The sequence below is a fragment of the Canis lupus genome, chromosome 6 (assembly GCF_011100685.1).
Source record: "Canis lupus familiaris isolate Mischka breed German Shepherd chromosome 6, alternate assembly UU_Cfam_GSD_1.0, whole genome shotgun sequence".
NCBI lineage: Eukaryota > Metazoa > Chordata > Mammalia > Carnivora > Canidae > Canis > Canis lupus.
This window is the reverse complement of record NC_049227.1, coordinates 21,994,371-22,019,526: the sequence shown is the minus strand read 5'-3', so window position 1 is coordinate 22,019,526 and position 25,156 is coordinate 21,994,371. Positions and strand designations below refer to the sequence as shown.

The 25,156-nt window shown below is 46.2% G+C and overlaps 1 protein-coding gene across 2 annotated transcripts in view; it reads left to right on the top strand.

Annotated features, from left to right (window-relative positions):
• PRKCB (protein kinase C beta) overlaps nt 1–25,156 on the top strand; it is a 325,651-nt gene that overhangs the window by 288,549 nt on the left and 11,946 nt on the right. For both annotated transcript variants that reach the window (XM_038540028.1, XM_038540027.1), the window contains exons 14-16: nt 2,433–2,513; nt 2,777–2,884; nt 8,144–8,284. In XM_038540028.1, coding sequence (XP_038395956.1) covers nt 2,433–2,513; nt 2,777–2,884; nt 8,144–8,284 — 330 coding nt within the window. The remainder of the gene's footprint in view (nt 1–2,432; nt 2,514–2,776; nt 2,885–8,143; nt 8,285–25,156) is intronic.

The following is a 25,156-nucleotide window of genomic DNA, read 5'->3' as shown; positions in this document are numbered from 1 at the left end:
GTGCCACTCTTGCTGCCTCCGTAATGGCTCCCTACAAACCAAACGCCGAACTCTATTTTTGCTCTTTGCCTTTATCGTAAAAGCAAAAGTCCTCTTTGGATTTCTTTCATTTAAGGAAAATAGGTACTAATGTGGGTCTTTTGTAAGGGCGAAGTAGCGGAACCCAAACTTTTATAAAGCAGGGGACACCTGTGTTAGAATGCAGTGGTGTTTGCCCTGCGTGCCCTACCTTGCTGTATTATCATTAGTACTTAGGGCATCAGACAATTCCTTGATCTGCCATGAGCTCTGTTGTCTCAGATTCAAAACTCACTGCACTTGACTGTCACCCAGGGTCCTTTTAAAAATGTAGGCTACCCAGGCATTACCCTGGATCAACTGAATCTGAATCTCTGCAGGAAGGACCCCCCTATCTGTGATTTTCCAGAACTCCCTGTGGTTGCAATGCAGGAGGCACCTGGAATTGTGTTCCTGGGGAAGCCGCTCCCTCCTCAGCCCTTTGATGGAAGGAATAATCGAGGAGGATCCGGATCTGGCTTTCACCCTGGCTTTGCCATTAACTAACCACCTCACCTTCTGGCAACTTCTTTCACCTCCCAGGCTCTATTTTCCTTTGTAAAAGGATTAACTTGTTAGGTTGTCATGAGGATCAAAGAAGACATGAAGTACTTTAAAAGTGTGAAAACACTTTCAGTAAGTGTTCTCACAGAAAGCTTCCCTCTCTTACAGTTTAATTCTCCTCAAAGGGTGTTTCTGACTTTAGGGTGGAAGCAGAGGTGGCAACAAATGGACATTCATTTTATAGCCAACTTTGCTCAGACACATTCATTGAGTAAAACAATCACCGAATGAGAAAACCTTCTAGTTACGGCTAACATTTTGAGGACGTGATGTGTGAGAGGCACACGTTTCTCTTTCGTCCTCCCAAAACCCTGTGACATAGATATTACAAAATTCCTTTAGTAGGGGAGGAAACCGAGACATCAAGAAGTTAACCTCCCCCAGGGTCATACAATTCAGAAACAGTAGTCAGGATTCAAGGTCTGGACGGTCTGACTCTCACGCCTCCACCCTGAACCTTTGCTAATACATCACCTTTTAAACCCATTAATACAGTTAGTTTTACCCACCTGTGATTTGAAAGAGGAATGGTCATATGGCTTTTCTAGACTTTGCTCTGCTCTGGCAATTTGGTACTAAGTATCAAAAACCGTAAAACTACGAATACCGTTGCAGAAGACATGAACGGACTTTTTTCCAAAGAAGATATCCAGGTGGCCAATAGACACGTGAAAAGATGCCCAACATCACTCAGCATCAGGGAAATGCAAATCAAAACTACAATGAGATACCACCTCATACCTGTCAGAATGGCTAAAATCAACAACACAAGGAAACAACAGGTGTTGGCGAGGATGTGGAGAAAGGGGAACACTCTTCCACTGTTGGTGGGAATGCAAATGGGTGCAGCCAATGTGGAAAACAGTATGGCGGTTCACCAAAAAATTAATAATAGAATTACCCTATGATGCAGTCATTGCACTAATGGATATTTACCCCCAAAATACAAGAACACTAATTCAAAGGGATACATACACTTCTGTGTGTTACAACATTATTTGCAATAGCCAAACTAAGGAAGTAGCCCTAGCATCCAAATATTATTCAGCCATAAAAAAAGAATTCCACATGTTGAAGTGTTTATGCTCATGTTAAATGCACACATGTGCACACTCTACTATATATTAATAAAAAAGACTCCAAGAGGAAATAGACCAAAGAGCTATCATAATCTTTCTCTTGATGGATGATTAGGAGTGATTTTAATTGTGTTTTCTTAGCTTGTCTGTATTTTTATTTAATTATTTATTGCTTATCTATGTTTTTAAATAAATAGTAAAATAGCAAGAGCACTATTCCATCTTTTTAACTTAAAATTTTTTAATTGGAGTAAAAATAAAATTGACCGTTGTAACAGTTTCTTAGTGTACAGTTCAGTGGTGTTAAGCGCATTCCCATTGTTGTGTAAATGATACTACTTTCGTAATGAGAAACAAAGACGGTTGAAGATGCCACACTCACTGTATTAAAATGAAAAATAACACACTGTGCTAAGTGCTTTGAAAAGGCAGTGTGACACCCACAGATGTTTTCCCCCGCCCGCAAGTCCCCCATAGATGAGATCCATCTTCCTAAGGTGGATAAGTGGGCACTATGCTCCTTGGGTCACTCCATTTGACAGTATCCCCCATCTGGGACTGTAACAGCCGATTTAATCTCTCACAGTTGGCAGATGACAGGCAAAGGAAGAACTCTCCCTCCACCTCCGAGCCCCAAGAGGCTCCACTCTTATGTAAAAGAAGTGAGTATTCAGTCTCTAGCCATGGGAAGAACCTGCCTGCCTCCCTGATGGAATGCCTTCTGTTTTCCAGATAATCGCCTATCAGCCCTATGGGAAGTCTGTGGATTGGTGGGCATTCGGAGTCCTGCTGTATGAAATGTTGGCTGGGCAGGTAATTGAATTTTAAGTGATTTTTAAGAAAGTTTCCTCCCCCACCCCCAATCTGCCTGGTTTTTTAGAAGAAAGGTGTCAGTTTGATACCAGCTCATAGATCAGAACCCCTGTGACTTCCGTGCCCTTGGGGTTACCCTAGTCTTTTGACTGTTTTTCCTCATCTTCTCCCTGGAAGCCCCCAGGTGTGGGACAGTGGTTTGGGGCAATTGGGGAGGGTCAGGCAGGAGGACCCCTGTCTTCCCACACTCCTCTGTCCCACAGGCACCCTTTGAAGGGGAGGATGAGGATGAGCTCTTCCAGTCCATCATGGAACACAATGTGGCTTACCCAAAGTCCATGTCCAAGGAAGCTGTGGCCATCTGCAAAGGGGTGAGTAAGCCCCTGGAAGCTTGCTGCCAGGACCACCAAATGCAGAGGTGAAAGGTGTGCCCTGCCTGAGGATGCCTCACCCAGGGAAGGGGTGGAATGGATACTGAACTCTACCCCTCACCCCACGTCCCTGCTGGTGCTCTTGGTGTGGACTTGCTACCGCTCAGAGCAAAGGGAGCTTTTTCCCAATCTGTACAAAAGTACCGGAGAGGTCTGGTGGCAACAGTATCTTGCTGCTGGCTGGGCTCCAGGCTCTAGCCTGCATCGGGGAATGCATATTGGATGAATGAGATAGGAAACACCACAGAGGCCTTGCCAGAGAGCTGGAACCCATGGGAAGGTGTGCGAGAGGCCTGCAGCATGGACCTGACAACCTTGCCCTGCTCTGCTGCTTATGGCTAATTGTAGCAGCGTTAAAATTCATCCTAAGAAAATACACGAAATACTGAATTTAAGGGATTCTCTGGATAAGCTGACCCAAATTTAGTGTCTTCAGACCCCCAGTCTCTCCCTCTACCCCACAAATGGCTGAAAAGCATTGTACATTTTGTACATGGCAGTGGATATAAATACAGGGCACATGTTTGCTGGTGAGGATTCTTCTGTTATGCATCTTGCATTAGGCCAGGAGGGTGAGTCCCTGGAGATCAGTGATCCTCACTTTTGGTGCCATCAGGATGACCTGATGTACTTCTTCAGATTGTACATAACCTCAAGCTCCCCCTAGACATCTGCATTTTGCAAAAGTCCCTGTGTGGCTTGAAAACCACTGCCCTTAAGCCTGTTATCCAAATGTGGTAGCATTTAACTCTAATGGAGGTGTATTAGAGCAATGCTATGAGGGCCCCCAGAGAATATGGCTGACAGATGCTGCCTTTATAAAATATTCATTCTTTCATCAGTTGGGGGGATAGGTGTGTTTTCAAGATTAGGGCATGGCCATGCCTCCCCAGTGTGTTCCCACCAGTGTATCTGAAGAAACCAGGGCAGCTGGTCCTAGATCCTTGGAGTTTTTGCAGATTTCCCACTGCCCAATCCAGCCCTGCTCTTCCTGGCCCCAGTCAGATGCTCGGTGAGCTGGCATGGGTGCAGAAAAGCTGGAAAACTCAAACAGTGTGTGATAGCTGGGTCAAACTCTTGGTCTAGAGCACCTTGTCAGCAACACCTAGATTCTCACTCTTGGTGAATCACCTAAGCTTTTGTTTCAGCTGCATAGAGTAAGATACAAATATCCCTGGGGAAACCACATGTGAATTAGTCTCAGTCCCTCAGAGAATGGAGACCCAGAGGTTCATTAGGAGCTTAAGAGCGGCTTATTAAAAAAATGAGCGGGGAAGGCACAATGTGAGGCCAGTGAGACCCCTGTAGACATATTCTCATGGGGGAGGAAGAATGAGTGGAGGTCATATACCAAGCTTTTAGTTTGTTTAATAATTGCCAACACTGAAACAGCAGGGGATTTCCCATAAACAATTAGCTTTCCAGTTTTCCTGGAAAAATCTGATCTCGCCATGCTGGTCTGTCATTCCTATAACGGATCAGCCAGCTGGTTGGGAAGCCCATGTCCCCTTAAGATAGGTCATGCCCGGGAACCCTGGGTGGCGCAGAGGTTTAGCGCCTGCCTTTGGCCCAGGGTGCGATCCTGGAGACCCGGGATCAAATCAAATCCCATGTCGGGCTCCCGGTGCATGGAGCCTGCTTCTCCCTCTGCCTATGTCTCTGCCTCTCTCTCTCTCTCTCTGTGACTATCATAAATAAATAAAAAGAATAGGAGCTGCAATTCCTTAAAAAAAAAAAAAAAAGATAGGTCATGCCCTTTCCAATTTGCAGAAATTTCCATCTTGCCTACTTCCATCTGGGTTCAAATCCTGGTCCTGGCATTATTAGCACTATGTCTGTGGGTAAGTCCCTCAACCTTGCCTGTGGATTGAGAATAATGATAGTACTCCATACAGGATTCATTGATGATTCAGTGAGTTAATACAGTGAATCCCTTAACAACAGAGCCCGGTGTTCTGATCCAAAACCCATGGGACATTATTATGATTATTATTATAATGCTGTACACTACTGTGTTAACATGCCAGGCCTCTCTTGGCATTTAAGTATGCATACACGGCGATAGGAATTTTCAGGTGAGGGTTTTGGCAGATGGAGACCCTTTGCACATCTCAATACTTCCACTTCCTCAGTATGTGGTCCTCCTTTGCACATCTGGGCTTCTGTTTCTTTAGCTCTGAAAATAGAATAATAATACTCACCGAACAGAGTTTTTTGAGAGCATTAAATCAGGCAACAGAAAGCTCCTAGTGTGGTATTGGTGCATAGTAGGTGCTTAATTAATACATGCTCAAAATCTTCCCCTTCACAACTCTGCCCTGCCTGGACAGCTGGGGGTTCTAAGTGGGTCATGGAGGAGAGAGGATTTTCCAGGTCAGCTGCATTCAGCTTCAGCTCCAATTAGCGGTTTCCCTGGTAGAGCAGATTTCTATTAATTTAGGACCCATAACCTTCAGGATTAACTGGGGTGACTCTCTTACCACTGGGTTCCAGGGCCTTTCTGAGTTGAGTGGGCTGAGTCCAGTGTGGGTCCTTTCTTCAATGCTAAGGCTCCAAAGAAGAGGTGATGCTCAAGCCAACAGCAAATGCTTCCTCCCAAACAGCGGGCCCCAGGGGATGCGTCTGGGAGGTGATCAGAGATCGGAACAGTGATTAAATCCAGCTGTCTGCATGGCTTCAAGCACATCAGCTCAGAGTGCAGTAACTGGGCGGAGACTCACATTAGTGCTGGATGATTCTGCAGTGGCTTTTCTTCACTTGGCATCCTCGTCCTTACACGGAAATTAAGCTAGGCTTTTGAAAACCGTTCCATTCTGATTGAAAAGTCCTTTATACATCCATCCCATTAAAGGACCTATTTTCTACCAGAAAAAAAAAAACAACAATTAGTATAACTTTGCTCGGATTGCCACTCCCATTTTGAACAAACGTAAAGCAGACAGAAGCCCCAGTTGGCCACACATTAGCATGAAAACAAGCAGACTGCACAGCACAGCGCAGCAAGAGCTCTAGGTTGGGCAGATCGGTTCAAAGCAGGTTCTGCTACTTAGCTGTGTGCCTCTGGGCAAATGACTACTTCTCTGGATCCAGTTTCTTATCTGGAAAATGAGGATTATAGTTGTAAAATGAAAATAAAGATGAAAGAGTAATGCCTGGCAAGGCTTTAGCACAGAGCCTGGCGCAAAGGAAGTACTCCATAACACAGAGGGCATCATTGATAATATTAGCAGTAGCGCTGGGGCGCCTGGGTGGTTGAGTCAGTTAAGCATCTGCCTCCAGCTCAGGTCATGATCTCAGGGTCCTGGGATCGAGCCCCATGTTGGGCTCCCTGCTCAGCGGCGAGTCTGCTTCTCCCTTTCCCTCTCCCTTTGTGACATCTCTTGCTCTCACTCTCTATCAAATAAATAAAAGTCTTTTAGAAAAAGAGAAAGAAAGAAAGAAAGAAAGAAAGAAAGAAAGAAAGAAAGAAAGAAAGAAAGAAAGAAAGAAAGAAAGAATATTCAAGGTAGTGCTAACCAAAACTTCGTAGCCCTTTCTTTCCTCCTATTGTAACCCTGTACAAATGTCAGTGCTTGGCCCAATGTGCTGGCCCAACCCATCCTGACCAAGCCAAGCCAAAATATCCCAGGGGAGCCCACATACGAGGATCTCTCTTATTAAAAGCCTGGGGCCCCTGGTGGCTCAGCGGTTGAGCATCTGCCTTTGGTTCAAGGCGTGATCCTGGAGTCCCGGGATCGAGTCCCACATTGAGCTCCCCACAGGGAGCCTGCTTCTCCCTCTGCCTATGTCTCTGCCTCTCTCTGTGTGTCTCTAACGAATAAATAAAGAAAACCTTTAATAAAATAAAATAAAAGCCCAAGTTTGCGAGAAGCCAGAGGTGAGATAGAGCCCTGGCTCTGCCGCTCCCCATCTCTCTGAGTCCTTGCTAGTTGCTAAACCTCTCTGCGTGTCAGTTGCCTTGTCATTGAAATGGGAAAAAGAATATACCCACCTCATCGGGTTATTGTGAGAAGCAGGTAAGATTCATGCATGTGGATTAGGTAGCCGCTTAGAAGTGCCCAGTTATTTTCCCCTGGCAGGTAAAGCATAGATGGGGAATATGTGCTTGCATGAGTGTGTGTATGTGTGTGTGTGTAGGGGGATAATTTCTGATGACAAATTGCTCTGCAAGCAGGAATCAAGCTAAGCTGAATGTCCAGCAGGGTAGGTGTGTATTGCTGGGTTCATCTCCCTGCCATGATTCACAAATCCTGGGCAGAATCTAAGGGCTCTGACATCATGGTATCAGGTCAACTCTGGGAAGCTTCTTGGTCTTGTTATATTCTAATTGCCTTTTTTTCCCCTCTTTGAGGCCTTCTTGTTGGTTTTGGCTTTTGGTTTTGGGTGGTTTTTTTTTTTTAATCAACAACTCCTCTGTCTTTGCTATCTGTGCATTTGCTCAAGTCTTGAGATCAGAGATATTTTCATGCTGCTTTGGATTCATTTACAAGAGGAAGCCTGTCTGGTTTCATCTTGGAGCATCTATTCATCTTGTTATTTAGCAGTGGCTCAGAGACCCAAAGATGGAGGGTTTTGATAATTAAGTAATTTAAATGGAACACCAAAGAAACCTCAGCGGAGTTTAGTGTAATGTGTGATACAAGCAAAATGAGCTGGGCAAGGTTTTGACTATTTAATGAGCTTTCAGAAAGTAATTACTTGAAACTTGGGTCCATTCGACTAATATTTTTTCTTCTGTTTTGTCATTTTCACAAGTGCTTTACTGAGAAATGCAAATATTATCAGAATGAATATGGCCTTTGCCTTGGTCACACTCCAGCTTTCTCAGGGTGGGAGGTGGGGGAATTTGAAGATATTGAAACTGTTCTCATTAAATGCAACAGGAATTGCATAAAACCCATTCTTAAATCAGAATGCATCGGTTGACATTTCTCACTTGAAGTTCAGGGCCACATTGAGACTTAGGTTCCATTAACCATAAAGCGATCTTGCTCTGGGACAAGTAGCAGCAGGCACTGTTGTTGGGTCTTCCGATTATAAAGACTTCACCAGGCAATTATTGCCTGGGATGGAAAGCAGAGAGTAAAAAATGAAACTCATTGTGCTTTCTTCCCTAATTTCATGGGAGTCATCATTTCTGAGCGGCTTACATGACCTCCCTCGAAGTTCATTAAATTCAGCCTTTCTCTTCTCTTGAAGCTGATGACCAAACACCCGGGCAAGCGTCTGGGTTGTGGACCTGAAGGTGAACGTGACATCAAAGAGCATGCATTTTTCCGATACATTGATTGGGAGAAACTTGAACGCAAAGAGATTCAGCCCCCGTATAAGCCAAAAGCCGTAAGTAAACCGTTCAGTCTGACTCTTGGATTCACGTGCATAACACACTTTCCCGTTGTGCGTGCCCGCGCGGTTCTGGGGGGCAGACATCGATGCCTCTATTCCCGCGTCTGTAAGTTGATGCACACAGTGGCTGGGTGCAAAAACAGAGGTCTCCATCCACACAGCCCGGCCTCTGCAGATGCCAGGAACATGGTCCCTGTCAAGCTTTTGTCTTATCGGTTCAATTATTGCACTTGTCTTCGCTGGCAACTTTTTGGGAAACGGTTGTTCGGTGAGCAGAGTTCAGATCCAGTTCTGGACGGGGGTACAGAGTCTAATTCTGCCCTCCTTCTTTCCTTGGTGGGACTGGGTCGTCATTTTCTCTTCAGCCTGACATTGAAAAGGTCATGTTGTTTATCTCCGCGGTATTTAAATTTCATTCTGAAACGTACACTACATCTGAGTCCGTAAATAAGACAGCACCACCAGCCAGCTCCCACCCGAGGAGAAACAGAATGAGGCAAGAGTTGGCATGCTCCTAAACCTACCTCTTGGAGGCTCTGAGTGTTGATACGGCTTTGAGGTAACTAACGTCTATAGGAGAAGAATAAAAGCCTCACGTTTCCCACAGTCATGTGCATGCGAGAGGGTTTTCCTTCCCCCAGAGGCTCAGCTGGGAGTACTTGTCAGCACTGGGGAGGAGGAGCTCGCAGTGAATTAATCCAAACTGCAATTCCCCAGACAGGATATTTCTTTGTTAAGATTAAGAAGAAGGGAGACCCGGTGACTTTATGATGAGCTGTGAAGCTGCCTACTGAGGCTGAAACGTGTGCACACACATTGTCATTGAAACCCGAAATTGTGAGCTCCGTGATGATAATGGTAGTTATTTTGACATTATGAATTTCTTGGCCCTTTATTATGTGCCAGGCACCACATAAAGCACTCCGTGTGTGGCATCTGATAAAATCCTCACAATGAGTTGTTGTGGACATGCTGTTCTTGCATATACTAGGAGAGGGGGTGGGGGCTCAGAGAGGTTAAGTGCTCTGTCCAGGGTCACTCAGCCAGCGTGTGATGAAGCGGGGATTCAGACTTCAGAGGGTCCCACTCCTTTCGAGGCAGATCAGAATGCCTGGGGAGCAAAGGGCACACAGGCTGAGGAAAACCTCCCTGGTGATTCTTAAATCTCCCTGGTGCTTCCCTGACGCCGCCCACATTAGCATCCCCCCTTTACAGAACCCCTTTTGTGTCCTGTGTCTCTCTGGACACTCCCTGGGATTAGGAAGCTGGGTTATTTAGAGGGAGCCAGTTCCACCTTGCAGCCCTTCTACAATGTTGCAGGACTTACAGCTTGGTGTCTAATCAGCTCCCCCAGAACTGTCATCCCTCTGGCCTGTTCTGTCACCGAGAGCCTCTTTCTCTGTGGAGCACTCTTCAGACATTTGCAGATGCTAGTCTTAGACTCCCGAATCCTGTGATTTCCAGGCCAAACACTTCCCCCAACACACACACAAACACACACACACACACCTTCCACCTATAAGCATGGCCCAAATGACGTCACCCCCAAGTGCCTAGTGTCTTCCAGGTCATCAGCTTCCATCTTAAAATACAGACACAGGATCAACCACAATATTTCCAGTAGTATCTGATCCTCAAGTGAATACAGTGGGTCCAACCAACAATCTCTTGATTATTCTAGAGCTGGTGAACTTGGCCGGATCTATTCACTTCTTTGCTCCTCTATTTCATCATCTGTGATACAGCAATGTTAATGGTCTCTGCATCAGAGGATCATCATGATTCATGAAGCACACAGTGCAGGCCAAGTACATTGTAGATGTTCTAGGAGAGTTGATAATTATTTTTGCTAGCTGTGTCAAAGGTTGATCAATGTCTCGGGTGCAGGACTTTTCAGGGGGTAGAACAGTGTCGAGTCCTGCCGATGCTGTTCCTTTTTGTTGTTGTTTTTAGGATTATATTTATTTATTTGAGAGAGAGAGAGAGATCAGGAACAGGAGGTTAGAGGCAGAGGGAGAGGGAGAAGCAGGAGCAAGGAATCTGATGCAGGAATCGATCCCAGGACCCTGGGATCATGACGTGAGCAGAAGGCAGATACTTAACCAACTGAGCAATCCAGACACCCCACTGGTGTGTTTCTCAAGACAATGTCCATGTGTGCACTTAGGGTCAGAGAGAGACACTGCCTCTGCCTGTCCTAAGCAGTATCATCACATTTATTTATTTATTTATTTAGTTAGTTAGTTAGTTAGTTAAAATATTTTATTTATTTATTCATGAGAGACACAGGGAGAGAGGCGGAGACACAGGCAGAGGGAGAAGCAGGCTCCCTGCAGGGAGCCCGATGCAGGACTCAATCCCGGACCTGGGATCACACCCTGAGCCCAAAGCAGCCGCTCAACTGCTGAACCACCCAGGCGTCCCAAGCAGTATCATCACTTTTAATGAACCATTTGGAAAAAGATCCAAATAACAGTCTGGGAGACAAGAACAGGTGCTCCGTTTAGGAAACTGGGAACTCAAAAAAAAAAAAAAAAAAAAAAAAGGAAACTGGGAACTCAGAGATGGGGCACGAAACTTACTGGGGTTTTGTGGGGCCATTCATGAGATCACAAAACGTGTCCCTCCCCTCTCCCCTCACTTGGCTGGAGGAGGAAGGCAAATATCCCCATCTCTACCAGCATGGAGCCCGGTGACAGTCTAGGGAGGGTCCATTCTTTAGTTACATACCGGTGGTTTTCAAAATGTGGCCCTCAGACCAGCAGTCTCACCTGGTAATTTGAGGACTGAGATGCTCGGGCCCCTCCTCAGAAACCCTACATCAGAAACCCTGGGGTAAATCTGATGTGAATTCAACTGTCCAGGTGAATCTGATGTGCCCCAGGCTGAGATTCTCTGCTGTGGACTTGAGTGGTAAAAGCTCAGGCAGGGATGCTGAGCCGAGGCCAGGGGAACGTGGTAAGGAGGAAAATCTGTTTGAGAGGAGGACATCATTTCTCACCTAGTCTGGGTGAGAGGGGTGGTGGCTTCCAGGAACAGGCTCAGGTGCCTTAGAAGGGTGTTATACTATCTGTTGGCAAATTGAATTTAAATTTAAAAAGTAAATTAAATTAAAATTAAAAAAAAAAAGAAAAGAAAAGAAAAGAAAAGAAAAGAAAAGAAAAGAAAAGAAAAGAAAAGAAAAGAAACCAGGCAGGTAATGGAAATAGGAGAGGGAGTGGTTGGAGACAGAGGCAGCCTGGAGAGCTGGCAAGCTACCTAAAAGGCCCAGCGGGTGCTTATCTCTAGCTGTACAGTTGTGGGATCCTGTTGACTGTTACTAATTATTGTAATATTTTTTTACATTATCCGTAATAACAGCTACCTTTTTTTCTGAGCATCTTCTACAAGCCAGGCACTGAGCTAGCCAGGTTTGCCCTGCAGGGATGCAGGGTCTTCATTCCTCCATCCTCGTCAGTATTTTCATATGAGATCTCACTATCTTTTGGTACATCAGTAATACGTTTGTAAAAATTAAACACAGTGCAGGCCAAATTAAACACATGCACAAGTCAAATGTGGCCCACAGGCTCAGTTTATAGTCTTTGGGGTCGTGATTACTCAAAGTCAGTTTGACATTTAACCAATTCCTGTTAGTACTGGTTATTTACAACAGAGTCCGTTCCGACTGGGTAAATATTTTGAAACTTCTCGCTAAGCGATAATGAATATAAAAGATCTAGCCAGGGCCTGGCTCATAGAAGATACTCAGGGAAAAAGTAGCAATTCTTATTGTAGATAATATAAAAATATCACAATAATTAGTAGCAATCAATAGGATCCTTCAACTGTTCTAGATTTGATAGGATTTCCAACCAGCCAGTGTCTTAAATTCCCTCTTGTGGGTTTAACCATGACTTTCAAAGTATAGTCATTGAACTGGGCTGTATTCTTCAAGATGTTTTTCCACCAGCTCTGAGGGGAAACAGACCCTGCCCTTGTTTCCTGAGAGTGAATTAGAAATAGTAATCATGGGGGCGCCTAGGAGGCTCAGCGGTTGAGCATCTGCCTTCCACTCAGGTCGTGATCCCAGGTCCTGGGATCGAGTTCCTGCAAGGAGCCTACTTCTCCCTCTGCCTATGTCTCTGCCTCTGTGTGTGTGTCTCATTGAATAAATAAATAAAATCTTTAAAGGAAAAAAAGAAATAATAATCATGAATATACTCCCCCCCACCCTTTCGATTTGACCTGCACATATGCCTTTTTAAGCTGTGGATGCCAGCTGTAGAGTCCTCGCCTCCACTCAAGGATTTCACATTTCCCCTTCTGCGCACCTTCATCTGGGCCCTTGGTAAGTGTGTGCAGAGTGCCATGTGCCCTGCGGGTTATTACAAGGCATGCATGCATCTTTCAGCATTCCTGATTCATGCATGCTATTAAATAGAGTGCAGCGGGAGAAAAAACCACAGAGCAAGAACAGAGATTAGATTCAAACATCAGTGAAGGGTGCTATTATTGGAGGTTCATTAACATGGGCTTTTTTTTTTTTTTTAACAAAAGTGCCAGCTTTTGTTACGGCAAGGAGCCGGTTGCAGAGCGTTGTTCATAACCACGGAGATACACTAGCTTCGGTGCATTGTAATGGACCTAAGTAATTATTTTAAATGTGCATCTGATTGTGTCACTCTTGCTTAAAGCTTTCCTTGATAGCTCTCTGCTGCCCCCAGAATAATGCCAACTGTTCCTTAGCATATATGGCTTTTGGGGTCTTCCGGGGTCCAGCATCTGCCCTCTCCCCACCTTCAGCTCCTGCCTCCCAGGAATGAGCATTTCTGAGCTTCTTGTGGTTCCTCAAACACACTGGACGTTGTCTTCCTTTCCCAGCTCTGTCTGCACACAGCCACCACCTGCGATGTCCATACCCTGCCCCGGGCTGCCTCCAGCCCCATCCCTTGTGGTGACTTGCTCCTTCCCCCTGTCCCATCAAATCAGGAGAACATTACTCCCCCAGGGAGGCTCTTCCTGATTTCTGAGAATGTATCGTCTGCTAGTGTCCTATCCACAAACTTTATTGTAATTGCTTGTTCAGTGTGATGTCTGTCTTCTTGACTAGATTGAAAGGTTGTGACTATTTTTGTCAGTGTTGATTCCCAGTGCTTAGCAGAAGGCTTAGCACCTAGCAGGCTCTTAATGATTTTTCCTGAATAAATGAATGAACCCACAAATGGCTATAAACTAAGAGGCGGCAATGCTCTATGCAGAGGAACAGACAGATCCTTTAGGGCTATGTATCAGAGCATGGGATGTTTTTCTCCTGTGCAGCAGGGCATCGCAGATACGTTGGTTGTTGTGTAAGTTAACTTCCCTGTTTCTAAAGGGCTTCATCTGGGTGCCGGGTTGCATCTCTCAGGGCACCGTGTGGTTGTGCCGTGTGCGCTGGGAGAGCGTGGTGAAGGACCCGTGATACTGTGCAAGAATCACTGGGCTTTACAGAGAGGGCTGTGGCTCCTGCAGTCTGCCATTGCACACTTGAGCACTGAAGGTGCCCTGGTGTCACCAAGCAGAACGTCTTAAACTCTACCGAGCACACATGAGTCACGTGGGGGTCTGGTTACAATATGGATTCTCATTCGGCTGGTCTAGGGTAGGGCCCGAGACCCTGCAGTTTTTTTCACATGTGCTGGGATGCTGGAGGCTACCCTTAGCGTGGCTGGGGCTAGAACACAGTCCGGCAGGCTGCTGCCAGCCACTGGGCTGAATGGCAGATCCTGTTCTAGTTGGCGTGTTGTGTAGGATGGCAAAGGCTGTATTGAAGGGGTGTGTAAGGTTTGGTACAGAGCGTGCTGGTGAATGTGGTCCAGGCCACACGACAGGCTGTTGTGGGTCAGTATGCGGTGGGTGGGTGGTGCTCGTTTGTGTGCTAGAAGGCGGCGTATGTGGCTGAGAGCGTGGTGGAGCAGTGGGTTGAGAAGCAGTGTGTTCTGGTTCCGTCCTCTCGGGTTTTTGCCAAGCGCTCCAGGTCATCTTTTCAGCAGATGTTTATTGAAGTTAGGTACCATTGTAGGTACTGGAGACACAGAGGTAAAAATAATTTCCTGCTCTTGTGGAACTTATATTTTAGATGGAGAGGGCAAATAATAAACATAGAAATCAGCAAATATGTTAGAAGTAGATAAGCATTGTGGAGGAAACCAGAGCAGAGGTGGGGATGGGGAGAGCTGGGTTGGGGAGAGGTTGAGTTTAAACAGGGTGGTTGGAAAGGCTCACTGACATTTCAGTAAAGATGGGAGGAAGGTAAGGGAGTGAGTGAGCCATGTGTATATCTCTCAGGGAGAGTGGTTTGGGCCACAGTAAAAAGTACAAAGGCCCTGAGACAGTAACTTGCCTGGCATGCTCAAGGAAAAGCACAGAATCCAAGTGCTGAGCTGAGGTGGGTGAAGGAGAGGGAGAAAAGGAGATGATCTTGGTTAAGCTACAGTAGGATCTTTGGCTTTCACCCAGCTGAGCTGGGCATACTTTGGAGGGCCTTGAGCAGAGAAATGGCATGATCAGACTTTGGGCTTTAAAAGAATCACTCTGACTGTTGTAGGTACAAGGATGAAATCAGGAAGACTAGTTCAAGGCTTCCGCAATAATCCAGGTGGGAGGCAGTGGGCACTTGGATGGGATGGAGCTGCTAGAGATCCTCCAGGTTGTGTTCATATTGGCCTACCTCAGCCCTCCCTGGTTCCTGGCACCTTGCAGATGCTCAGTAATTAACCCAGAGGGCATGAAGGAATGGATGCAGGAGAACCCCTTCAGATGGCCTGCATAATTGCTCCTCCAGCGTAACGCGTTAGCAGCTGTTGGCCCTGGCAAAAAGTAGGATGAACGAATAAAGTAGGTTGTCTTAAAAGCTGCTCGAGTTCAGAGGGCTAGCTTATGCGGCCCAGAGCAGGGCGTGGCTTTGCAGTGGGTTATATGGTGGTGCGGGAGATACCTTGTGCCAAGGGTGATAGCCAGGGAGTCCCCTTGGTCTGGACAAGCAGCTCAGAACTTGGCTGTGCTCTAATAGGGTGCATGGAGGCCCCACCGCCAGTGAGCATAGTTGCTAGCAGAATTTGTAGTATATGGTGCTTTGATGTCACCGTAGAAGGTATGCTGGCGTAGCGTGTTTAAATCAAAATGCATGATTGAGATTTTGATGGCCTTCCTATACAATTAAGAATTGCCTTAGTGAAATCTGGCAGCGTCCCCGATGCCCGGTGCAAAGCTTGCCGTGAAAACCCGGTAGAGGGTAGCCCCAGTGACTTAGCGGTTTAGCGCCGCCTTCAGCCAGGGTTGTGATCCTGGAGATCTGGGATCGAGTCCCACGTCAGGCTCGCTGCATGGAGCCTGCTTCTTCCTCTGCCTGTGTCTCTGTCTCTGTGTGTGTGTGTGTGTGTGTGTGTGTGTCTCAATAAATAAATAAAATCTTAAAAAAAAAAAAAAAAAAAAAGAAAACCCGGTAGAGGCACAAGCCTTGGGCTGGAAGCTCCAGCTGCTCCCAAGGGGCAGTCCTTGGATCAGCTTCCCCAGCTGTCAGCAGAGATGCAGCAAATTGAGGAGTGAGAGAAAAGTAACTAGGTCATGAGGACGCCCTGCTTCGTTCTAGTCCACGGAGTCTCACTACAAGGGTGTAGGGTATATGCATAGCGACCTGCCCACCCGTGAGCATGGCTCTCTTTCTGTTCTACAGTAGTAGGATCAGTTCACTCTGGGGCTAGGGCTTGAGGAGTACAGCTAGTTGAGAAGTGGATGATGCTAAAAAGAGTCCCTTTCGCTACAGCCATTCACCCCTGGCAGCCGTCAAGGATCATCAAGACATGATCCGAATGCTCCCTTCCTCCTTCCATTCCAGCCTGGGTGTCAGGCCTCACCGACTCCAACCCCTCCTGTACCAGCTAGACTGGTTCCCGTGATTTCTCTGGTTGCCTGTGCTCCACATCACTTGACAGAAAGCCCCCTACCGTTCTGAGGCATCTGCACATCCACAAAGCTTGGGGATCTTGCAGACTGAAAAAGCAGAGCCCCCGGCCCCCATAATCTACCTCGTCACAGTTGTGCATGTAATAGCATTTCCAAAACACTGCATAGGTTATCTGGTCACACATCACAGCCTGCATCCTCTGGGAGTCTAGATGCCGAACTGCTTCAGAAACTAAGTCATGCTCGGAGGACTGGGTTTCTTGGCAATCTGTCATCTGAAAACATTGTTTATGTAGCTGAGGTCAAAAGCTTCAAGTGCTACTTTAATGAGCTGCACTTCTGTTCATGTGACATTCTTTTCCAGATCTAATTGCTCTTTCCACCCTATGAGTGTCTCTAGTGTGTGTCTGAATGTGTGTTTGATGTGCTGACATTTCTGAATTGAAGCCACAAAGTGTAACCTTTGTATGTTTGCTATTAAAACTCCAAATGCAAGGCTTAAGAAAGGGGGCAAAGCTTTTGCTTAATATAATTTATTTAAAGAATAGAACCTGGCCCCCCTAGGAAGTACCAAGTGCTCAGGAGAACAATACTTTTTTGAAAATTGGAATTTGAGACATTCCTCTGAAACCCGTACTATTCACATACATTAGACAAAATATTGAGTTCTTGTCTGTGCCAGGCATTACCCCATTTAATTCTCAAAACAACTGTATGACGTAGGTGTCATTGTCACCATATTATAGATAAGGGCAAGGAGCCTGGGAAGGTTGGAACAGTTGCCCAAGGTTCAGCAGCTAGCAGATGCCAGAGCCAGGCCTTGAACCGTGGACTCTGCACTGCCTGATGTCCTCGGAAAGATTATTAGAAGCACTTGGGAGCCCCTTTTAAGGTTTGAAATTGCCCTAATGGGCAGGAGCCATGATACCACCAACGGTGTCTGTTACATAACAGAAAGAGACTAGATATTCTTAACAATTCAAATGATTTGAAATTTATTTTAAAATATTGCAACAAACAAGAAGAATATTCACACCTTTTACACTTCACTGGCAGGGTTTTAAAAGATGCAAATCTCGCCTGTTCCTTAAGGCTTTGATTTGGAGGCTGACAAAGACAGCAGACGTTGGATAACCTCTGGAAGCAGGGCATGGGCAGCATCCGAATGGAGGCACTCCAGGCGGGCTCATTAAGTGTAGACATCTCCCCACTCGGTTCTGTTTGTTCTTTCAGTTATCCAGAGTGTGAAATTTGCACAGATCCTCATCAAAATATTAGGCTACATTCAGACCCTAACAAATAGTCAAGAGTTGTTTAGGATACAGAGCCAGGAGTGGGTCTGTTTATCTCTCTTTCCATCCTTCTACTCCCCACCACCCCTGCATGGAGAACCTATTTAAACCATGGATCAAACTAGGCTCCCTTCAGATGGTGGGAATTAGACTCCTGGGCCGGGTGAAGCTCCTAGATCACTTGCCAAGTGCATGACTTTGAGCTGTCCCCGGTAGAGAAGCCAACAGTGTGAATTGAAAGGGTAGATGGGAAGGTCACATGCTGGGGAGGGCACAAAACTATTAGGACATGTCTGGCAGTAACCACTGAAGAGAACAGAAGCCAAGAAGTGGAGGAGCGCTTAGAAGTGGGTAGAGGTACCATCATTCCAGAGAGAAGCAAGGAGAAGCCGGGAGATGCGCTTCAGTGACTTACACGGGGAATATAACAGAACCAGGACGAGAAGATGGGCCCTCCGTCTAATGGATGTCGGACTTCATTAATACTATTTGCAACAGTAACAATAACATGGTTCAGGCATGTTCTATGAAATTATTCGATTTTACTAGTGAGCAGAGTCCTCTATCTACTTTATATATCTCATTTCACCCTCACAACAACCCTGTGAAATAGATACTATTACCTCCCCTGCATAGGTAAGGAAATGGGCTCAGAGAGGTTAAATAACTTGCCCATGGTCACACAGCTAGTAAGTCCGAGTGCCAATTTAATTTAAAGTCCTGTTTCTTCAACTGCAGAGCCCATATTCTTGGGTTTTGCAGTGTTTCCTCTCTCACCTCCCAGGCACAGCTGCACAGATGTGGGATTTGAACTGGTTTTGGTCTAATCTTGAGTTTGAATACTTCCCTGGTTGATGGGCTCTGTTGGGTGAATGTGCATGAAGTCCAGTTTCTTGAATTCTGCTGTCAACTCTGCTCAGATTGTGATTGTTATCACAGTGCCCCAGAAAGCTACTGACTGAAGGGTCAAACTTGAGAAGATGAGTAAATGGATCCAGGGAGACTGGGTCAAGCACAGAGAATGTGGGTGGGCTTAGAGTCAAAAGGGAGCCAAGGTGCAAACGCCAGCTTTGCTGCCTAGCAGCAAGGAACTTGACCCCTCTCAGCCTCCAAAACACAAGCTCCAATCTCAGCCAGGTCCTCCCTAAAAAAGTCCCCAAACCTCTTCTCTGAAGGTCCCCCTGACTAAAGTACCCATCCCCTTGGTCTCAGCTGATAACCCTATCTGCTAAGTCATGGGAGAAACTGAGGACCATGATGGATGGCCCTCAACTTCCTGCACCCTCCCTGCATCTGCCTAGTCATATTGACCTTGACCTCCTTCCCTCCATGCATCAGCAAACGGGTGTCCCCCAGTGTAAGACTTCCCTCTCCCCTCCTGCACTGAACCCCCATTCCCCACCCCTTTGCCCATCTCCTCTGTCCACTGTGCCTACAGATTCTCTCAGTAATAATCAAAGCTCTTATGATTACGTGCCAGAGCTGGACTCAAACTGACTTTTCAAGAACAACAAAAATACTTCTCAGGTTTCACCTGTGACTGCACCCAGGGTCTCAAGCAACATCGGAAGAAATCCTTCTCCCTATGTCCCCTGGAATAGCTTTCCTCTCTGTTGACTTCATTCTTCATGCTCAGAAAGCTTTCCTGGGCACATTGCTGCTCCAGAGTCCCAAAATCAGCGATTTCTGCTCCCCACTGCCACCAAAAAAAAAAAAAAAAAAGAGCTTCCTTTTCCTAAAATTCCCAGCAGCCCAGAACACAGTCACATTGGAAGACAGGGGGTGACATGCCGATGGCTACACAATCGCTGTGCCCAGGGGATAGCATATGCTGATTGGCCAGGCCTGGCCCCATCTACACCTGACATCCAGAGAGAGGAGAAGGGGTGGGTCCTCTGAGAAAAATCAAGCCACTATGCCCAGAAAAAGAAGGAACGCTGGTGAGTACACATAGCAGCAGATGTCCACCCGATTCTCCTAATTCATCCTCCTCAGCACATAAACATAAGTCTTTCTCCTCTTAAAAATCCCTTCCCTCAAGGCACCTGGGTGGCTCAGTCGATTAAACATCTGCCTTTGGCTCAGGTCATGATCTTGGGGTCATGGGACCAAGCCCCACATTGGGCTCCCTGCTCAATGGGAAGTCTGCTTCTCCCTCTCCCTCTGCTGCTCCAACTGCTTATTCTCTCTCTCTCTGTCAAATAAATAAATAAAATCTTAAAAAATAAAAAATCCCTTCCCTCAATCCTGGGATCACTCCTTCCCACTTCTAGGGCTACTGCCCTATCTCTTTATATAAACAAACCTTTGAAAGAGCTGCCAATTCTTGTTATGTCCACTTACTACGATCTGTTCTTTTTTTCAGTTTGATGCAATCTGGCTTCTGCTCCCACCACTCCGTGTTGACATTTCTCTCATGGAGTCGTCGATAACCTCAGGGTGGCCTCCTCTTATAGACTTGTCTTCTCTTTCTTGACCTCATCACATTATTTCTGATAATGTGTTCTGATTTTCCCTCCTTTAAACTAAACAAAACAAAACCTGAAAAAGTGAAATATGCAAGCAGCATCAGAAACTACGCAGTGAGGGGCACCTGGGTGGCTCAGTTGGTGAAGCATCTGGCTTGGGCTCAGGTCATGATCTCAGGGTCCTGGTCTCCAGCCCCCACGCCATGTCAGGCTCCCTGCTCAGCAGGGAGTCTGAGCCTCTGTATGTGTGTGTGTGTGTGTGTGTGTGTGTGTGCGCGCGTGCATGTGCTCTCACTCTCCCTCTTTCAAATAAATATATAAAATCTTTTTTAAAAATTTTAAAAAGGGGATCCCTGGGTGGCTCAGCGGTCTAGCACCTGCCTTTGGCCCAAGGTGTGGTCCTGGAGTCCCGGGATCGAGTCCCACATCGGGCTCCCTGCATGGAGCCTGCTTCTCCCTCTGACTGTGTCTCTGCCTCTCGTGTGTGTGTGTGTGTGTGTGTGTGTGTGTGTGTGTGTGTGTGTGTCTTATGAATAAATAAGTAAAATCTTTAAAAATAATAATAATAAATAAATAAAATTAAAAAAATTTTTTAAATACACGGTGAAATTAAGTCCTCTGTGCTCACCCTTGACCCTAAGCTAGGCTTCATGGTTCTCCTTCGCAGAGCACTCAGGGCCACCCAGTTCTGGCGTGACCGTCTAGGCAGGCTGTGTGCAAGCACAGAAATACCCCCACGTCACAATCAAGGACGCTAGCACGCTGTTTGGTTTCTGTGCCTTGCCTTACGCCCTTCTGTCTGGCGGAGTGTTTCTCTCAGCACCTCAAGAGCTTCTTCATTCTTTAATAGCTTCCTAGTTTCATATATCCGCAGGATAAATTCAGAGTCTCCCTTCCAGTCTTTTTACGCCGCTCTCCTTTCTCATTTATATGGCACCACGCTCACCGATTGTCCTGAAATACCAACTCTGTGAAAACTCTGATGCCATCATGTCCAGACATGTGCGTGACCCAGAAGGGGAAAGAATAATTCATTTCTTGTTTATTTACAAGTGCAGTTTCTTAAAAACAACCACAAAAGCCTCCCCCTGCCACCCTAGGGTATGAAAAACAACAACTCAAAGGTGGTATGTAATCTGCATTAAAATGTCTTTACAAGGGGCACCTGGATGGCTCAGTCAAGTCTGTTGAGCCTTAGACTCTAGATTTTGGCTGGGGTTGAGGGATGGAGCCCTGCTAGGGGCTCCGGGCTCAGTGGGAAGTCTACTAGAGTTTCTTTCTGTCCCTCTGCCCCTCTCCCTGCTCATTCTCTCTCTCTCTCTCTCTCTCTCTCTCTCTCTCTCTCTCTCTCTCTCTCTTTCTCAAATAAATAAATACATTTTTAAAACAAAGAAATGTCTTTCCAAGGCAGTGAGGTTGGGGAGGGGTGAAAATGTGTCCCTTTTGCCCCCAAACATACATCTGTCCCTCCCTTCTAACTGGGAGCCCCAGTTAAGGCCTGGTGTCACCTTGAGGCTCCTAACCGTATCCCACCAGCCTCGGCAGGAAAGATTTCAGTTTGTGTTTTAGAGGTCTGTACCTGTAGGGCAATATCCCAGGAGGGCTTGAGGTGTGGTAGGGCCCGCAGGACCCGTCTGCACCCAGAGCATGGCCATAGCCATCAGACTAGCTCCGTGGACAGAGCTGGTTCCGTCCACACCCCATGGCAGCTACCATGTCACATGTATTCTGTGCATTTTATCAAATCATCCTCACCACACGCTACAAGGTAGGTCCAGTTGACGTAACAAAAAGTTGGCGTAGGGAATTTAGCTCACCTGCTTAAAGGTTGTATAGCTGGGGATTGTTGGTGTTGGGATTGGTACCCAGGTCAGCGTTTAAATCCATGCCACACAATTGGATGTAATCTGTAAGGCAGTGAGATATAGTTAGAAAGCACTCAGGGCCACCCAGTTCTGGCGTGGTCTTCGGAATCGAACAGAACCTGACTCTGAATCTCGACTCCCCTCCTTTACCCTCCATGACCCTGACCAAATTGTTGACTTTCCAAATTATCTGCTAGGTGGGAGATAATCCTTTTCCTGGCTGTCTCCCAAACCTGTGAGAATCAAAGTTATAAAAACATAGGCAAATAAAGGGAGTGATTGCTATTTGAGGACTAGTTTATTTGAAGCCAGCTACGTGGGTTTAGGATGAATGGTGAAGAATAGATAAGAAAAACATGGCACTTTGTTCACACGGGTATATTTCGTCTCGGGTTTCTTAAAAGCACAAAGAACAAAGGAATGATTCTATAGCCTGTTTAAAGAGTAACAAACATCCATCCATCTATTCATCCAGCCATCCAGGACGCACACTAAAATGTTGCATAATGAAGGTATTGAGGTGGTGAGATAACAGAGGGTTTTTGTTGTTTATTTTCCTGGGTGCTTTCGAACGACTTGTTTGTTTTGGCAAGAAATGTACAAGGCTGATGGAAGAGTCTAGATCATTGTCAGATCCGGGATCAAATCAGAGTCAGGTACTTAAATTCCCTAAACCCGTTTGTTGTTGTACAGCAGAGACGTCATGGACTAAGTGAGATAATCCTTGTGTAGCACTTAGCACAATATCTGACTAATAATATGCACTTAATATGCACTGTCATTCATCCATCTGACAATGTTGAGTGCCTTCTGTGTGCCAGACCCTGTCCTGAGTCCTAGGAAGGCTGTGATGGGACTTCAGCTCTTGCAGGGCTTACAGTCTAGCTGGGATGCTGGTTCTCCGACAGAGAAGCAAGGAAATAAACAAGTCATTTAGATCGGGCTCTTTGGATATTTTACTTCCTGTGCAAGGGAGCAGGATGCTCCGAGGTAGAATAACAGGAGGGGAGGATTACTTTGGAGGTGATCCCAAACAGCTTCTTTGAGAAGATGGCATTTAGACCGAAATCTGGAGGAAAACAAGACATGGCATCTTATTTTTAGATAAAACAAAACAAAACAAAACAAAACATGAAACTTGCTTCCCGGCACGAAAGCCCTCTCCCTTGCTGACTTCCTTCTAACTGAACAGACACAAGAGATCAAACACCCCAATTGCAAGGAATCTTCACCTATTCGCAGTAAAGGGAGCTTTTATCTTTCTTTTCTTTCTACACTGCACTTTGTCTGACTCTGCTCGGGAGAGAAAACTTGGTCCACAGATGACTTTTCAAAATGATCCAGCGTGTGCACCGCTCTGCACTTAGCTGCCTGCTTCTCACTGGGTGGGTCCCTCCTGTGTTGTCCTGCTGCGGAGAACTGTCTGCAAGGCATGAAAAGGACCCGGAATGTCATTGAATTTGCACACTTAAAAAAGAAGAAAAAGATTCTTTTTAAAAAAAATTTATTTATTTATTTATTTATTTATTTATTTATTTGAGAGAGACCAAGAGCATGAATGGGGGGCAGGCAGAGGAGAGGGGGAAGCAGACCCCCTCCTGAGCAGGGAGCCTGACTCAGAGCTTGATCCTAGGATCCTGGGATCATGACCTGAACCTAAGACAGACACTTCACCAACTGAGCCATCCAGGAGCCCCAAGAAAAAGAGACTATTTATCTTTTTACCCAGGCTTCGTGGCTTGGGTATGTTTTCACTGCAACCTTCAAGTTTGGGTTCCTGAAGATGCCCTGCTATCTTGATGGAGGCCAGGCAGGAAGCTCCCCTGTGCCCCTTCGCCTCCCCATCATGCCTGGTTAAGCAGGAGTGCGCTCTTGTCCTGTTCTCCAGCATCTTGCTCTGTCCCTGCCCTCTTTTCGCCTCCTTCTGTCCCCTGGGCAATTGTCTTCCCTCCTCCAAAGAAGCGATGTCTTTCTTTCTGGTCACATTCAGCTTAGATGTCACCTCCTCCAGAAAGTCTTCCTGGCCCTTCTTAGGTTCCTCACTTCTGTGCTCTATGGCCCCAGTTGTCACATGGCACCATGCAGTGCCTGTGTGTGTGTGTGTGTGTGTCTGTACTGTCTGTCTGTCTCCTCTGCAAAACTAACAAGCTCCATGAGACTAGGACAGGGACCCTCTTGTGTGTCATCGTATTTCCAGTGCCTGGTACACCACCAGGCAGAAGAAGCACTTTAGCACCCAATTAGCAATAGCTCCCTCATTTTAAATGGATTTTATGGGGGTTTTCTCTTATTTAAAAAAAAAACCTGATTATTATTTAAATTTTCAAAAACACAAGCAAGCAGAAAAGATAAAGGAGAACATTAAACAATCTGTAACTTGTCCAATCTCTATGAGCATATATACAATAGCGGTGTCTGGAGCATACACATTTGCGTGTACAATTTATAGAATGGGAACATATTGTACATGGTTAGTAATTATATGACTATGTCACTTAATATTCTATATCTTTTAATTTTTAAAAGTATTTTGCATGGAAATACATCAAATAGATGTATCGTCATTTATTTAACTTTTTTGCCTATCGGTGAATAGTTGATGGCAACTCCCCCCCTCACCCTCAAACAGTTTTTTTGAGGAGCATCTTGTATCTTGGTGGGATAAATCCAGGAATACAGAAGAGGGGTCCAGAGAAAGCCTCCTGGGGGAAGTGACATCTGTCTAGGGACAAAAAGGATGCGTAGGAAATGCCCTGGTGGGGGGGGGACAGCAGGGAGGCAGGTGTTCCTGGCAGAGGAGGCAGCTCATTCCCAAGGCTGGGAGGTGACAAAGTGCATGAGCATCCTGGAAAGCCTGGACCCAAGGGTGTGTTGGGGTTTGTGGAGGGTAGGCAGTGAGGGGCTAGTGACCAGGTGACCAGGACCAAATCCAAAAGGGCCCCGTAAGTCATCCTAAAGAGCGTAGGCCCTGGGCAACGGGGAGCATTGCAGAGAAGTGACATATCCAGGTTGGCGTCTGAAAGATCCCCGTGGCTGCTGTGACTAAGCCAGCTCCACATTCGACAGCTAGACTCGGAGCTGTTATTAACACAATGAAACATAAATTAGAAAGAAGAGAAGAAGGGGGGAAAGAAAGGGCTCACATGTAACAGCTCACAGATAAGCTTTTCAAACTGTCTAGGTTCTCAGATTCAAAGGCGCAGTTGAACAAGTCGAAATCCTTACTCCCCTCTCCCACCCCAGAAAGAGGTGCCACGTGATTGAAATAACCGAGCGGAGCCGCTTTGGGTCCCGTGGCCGGGTGTCGGGAGCAGC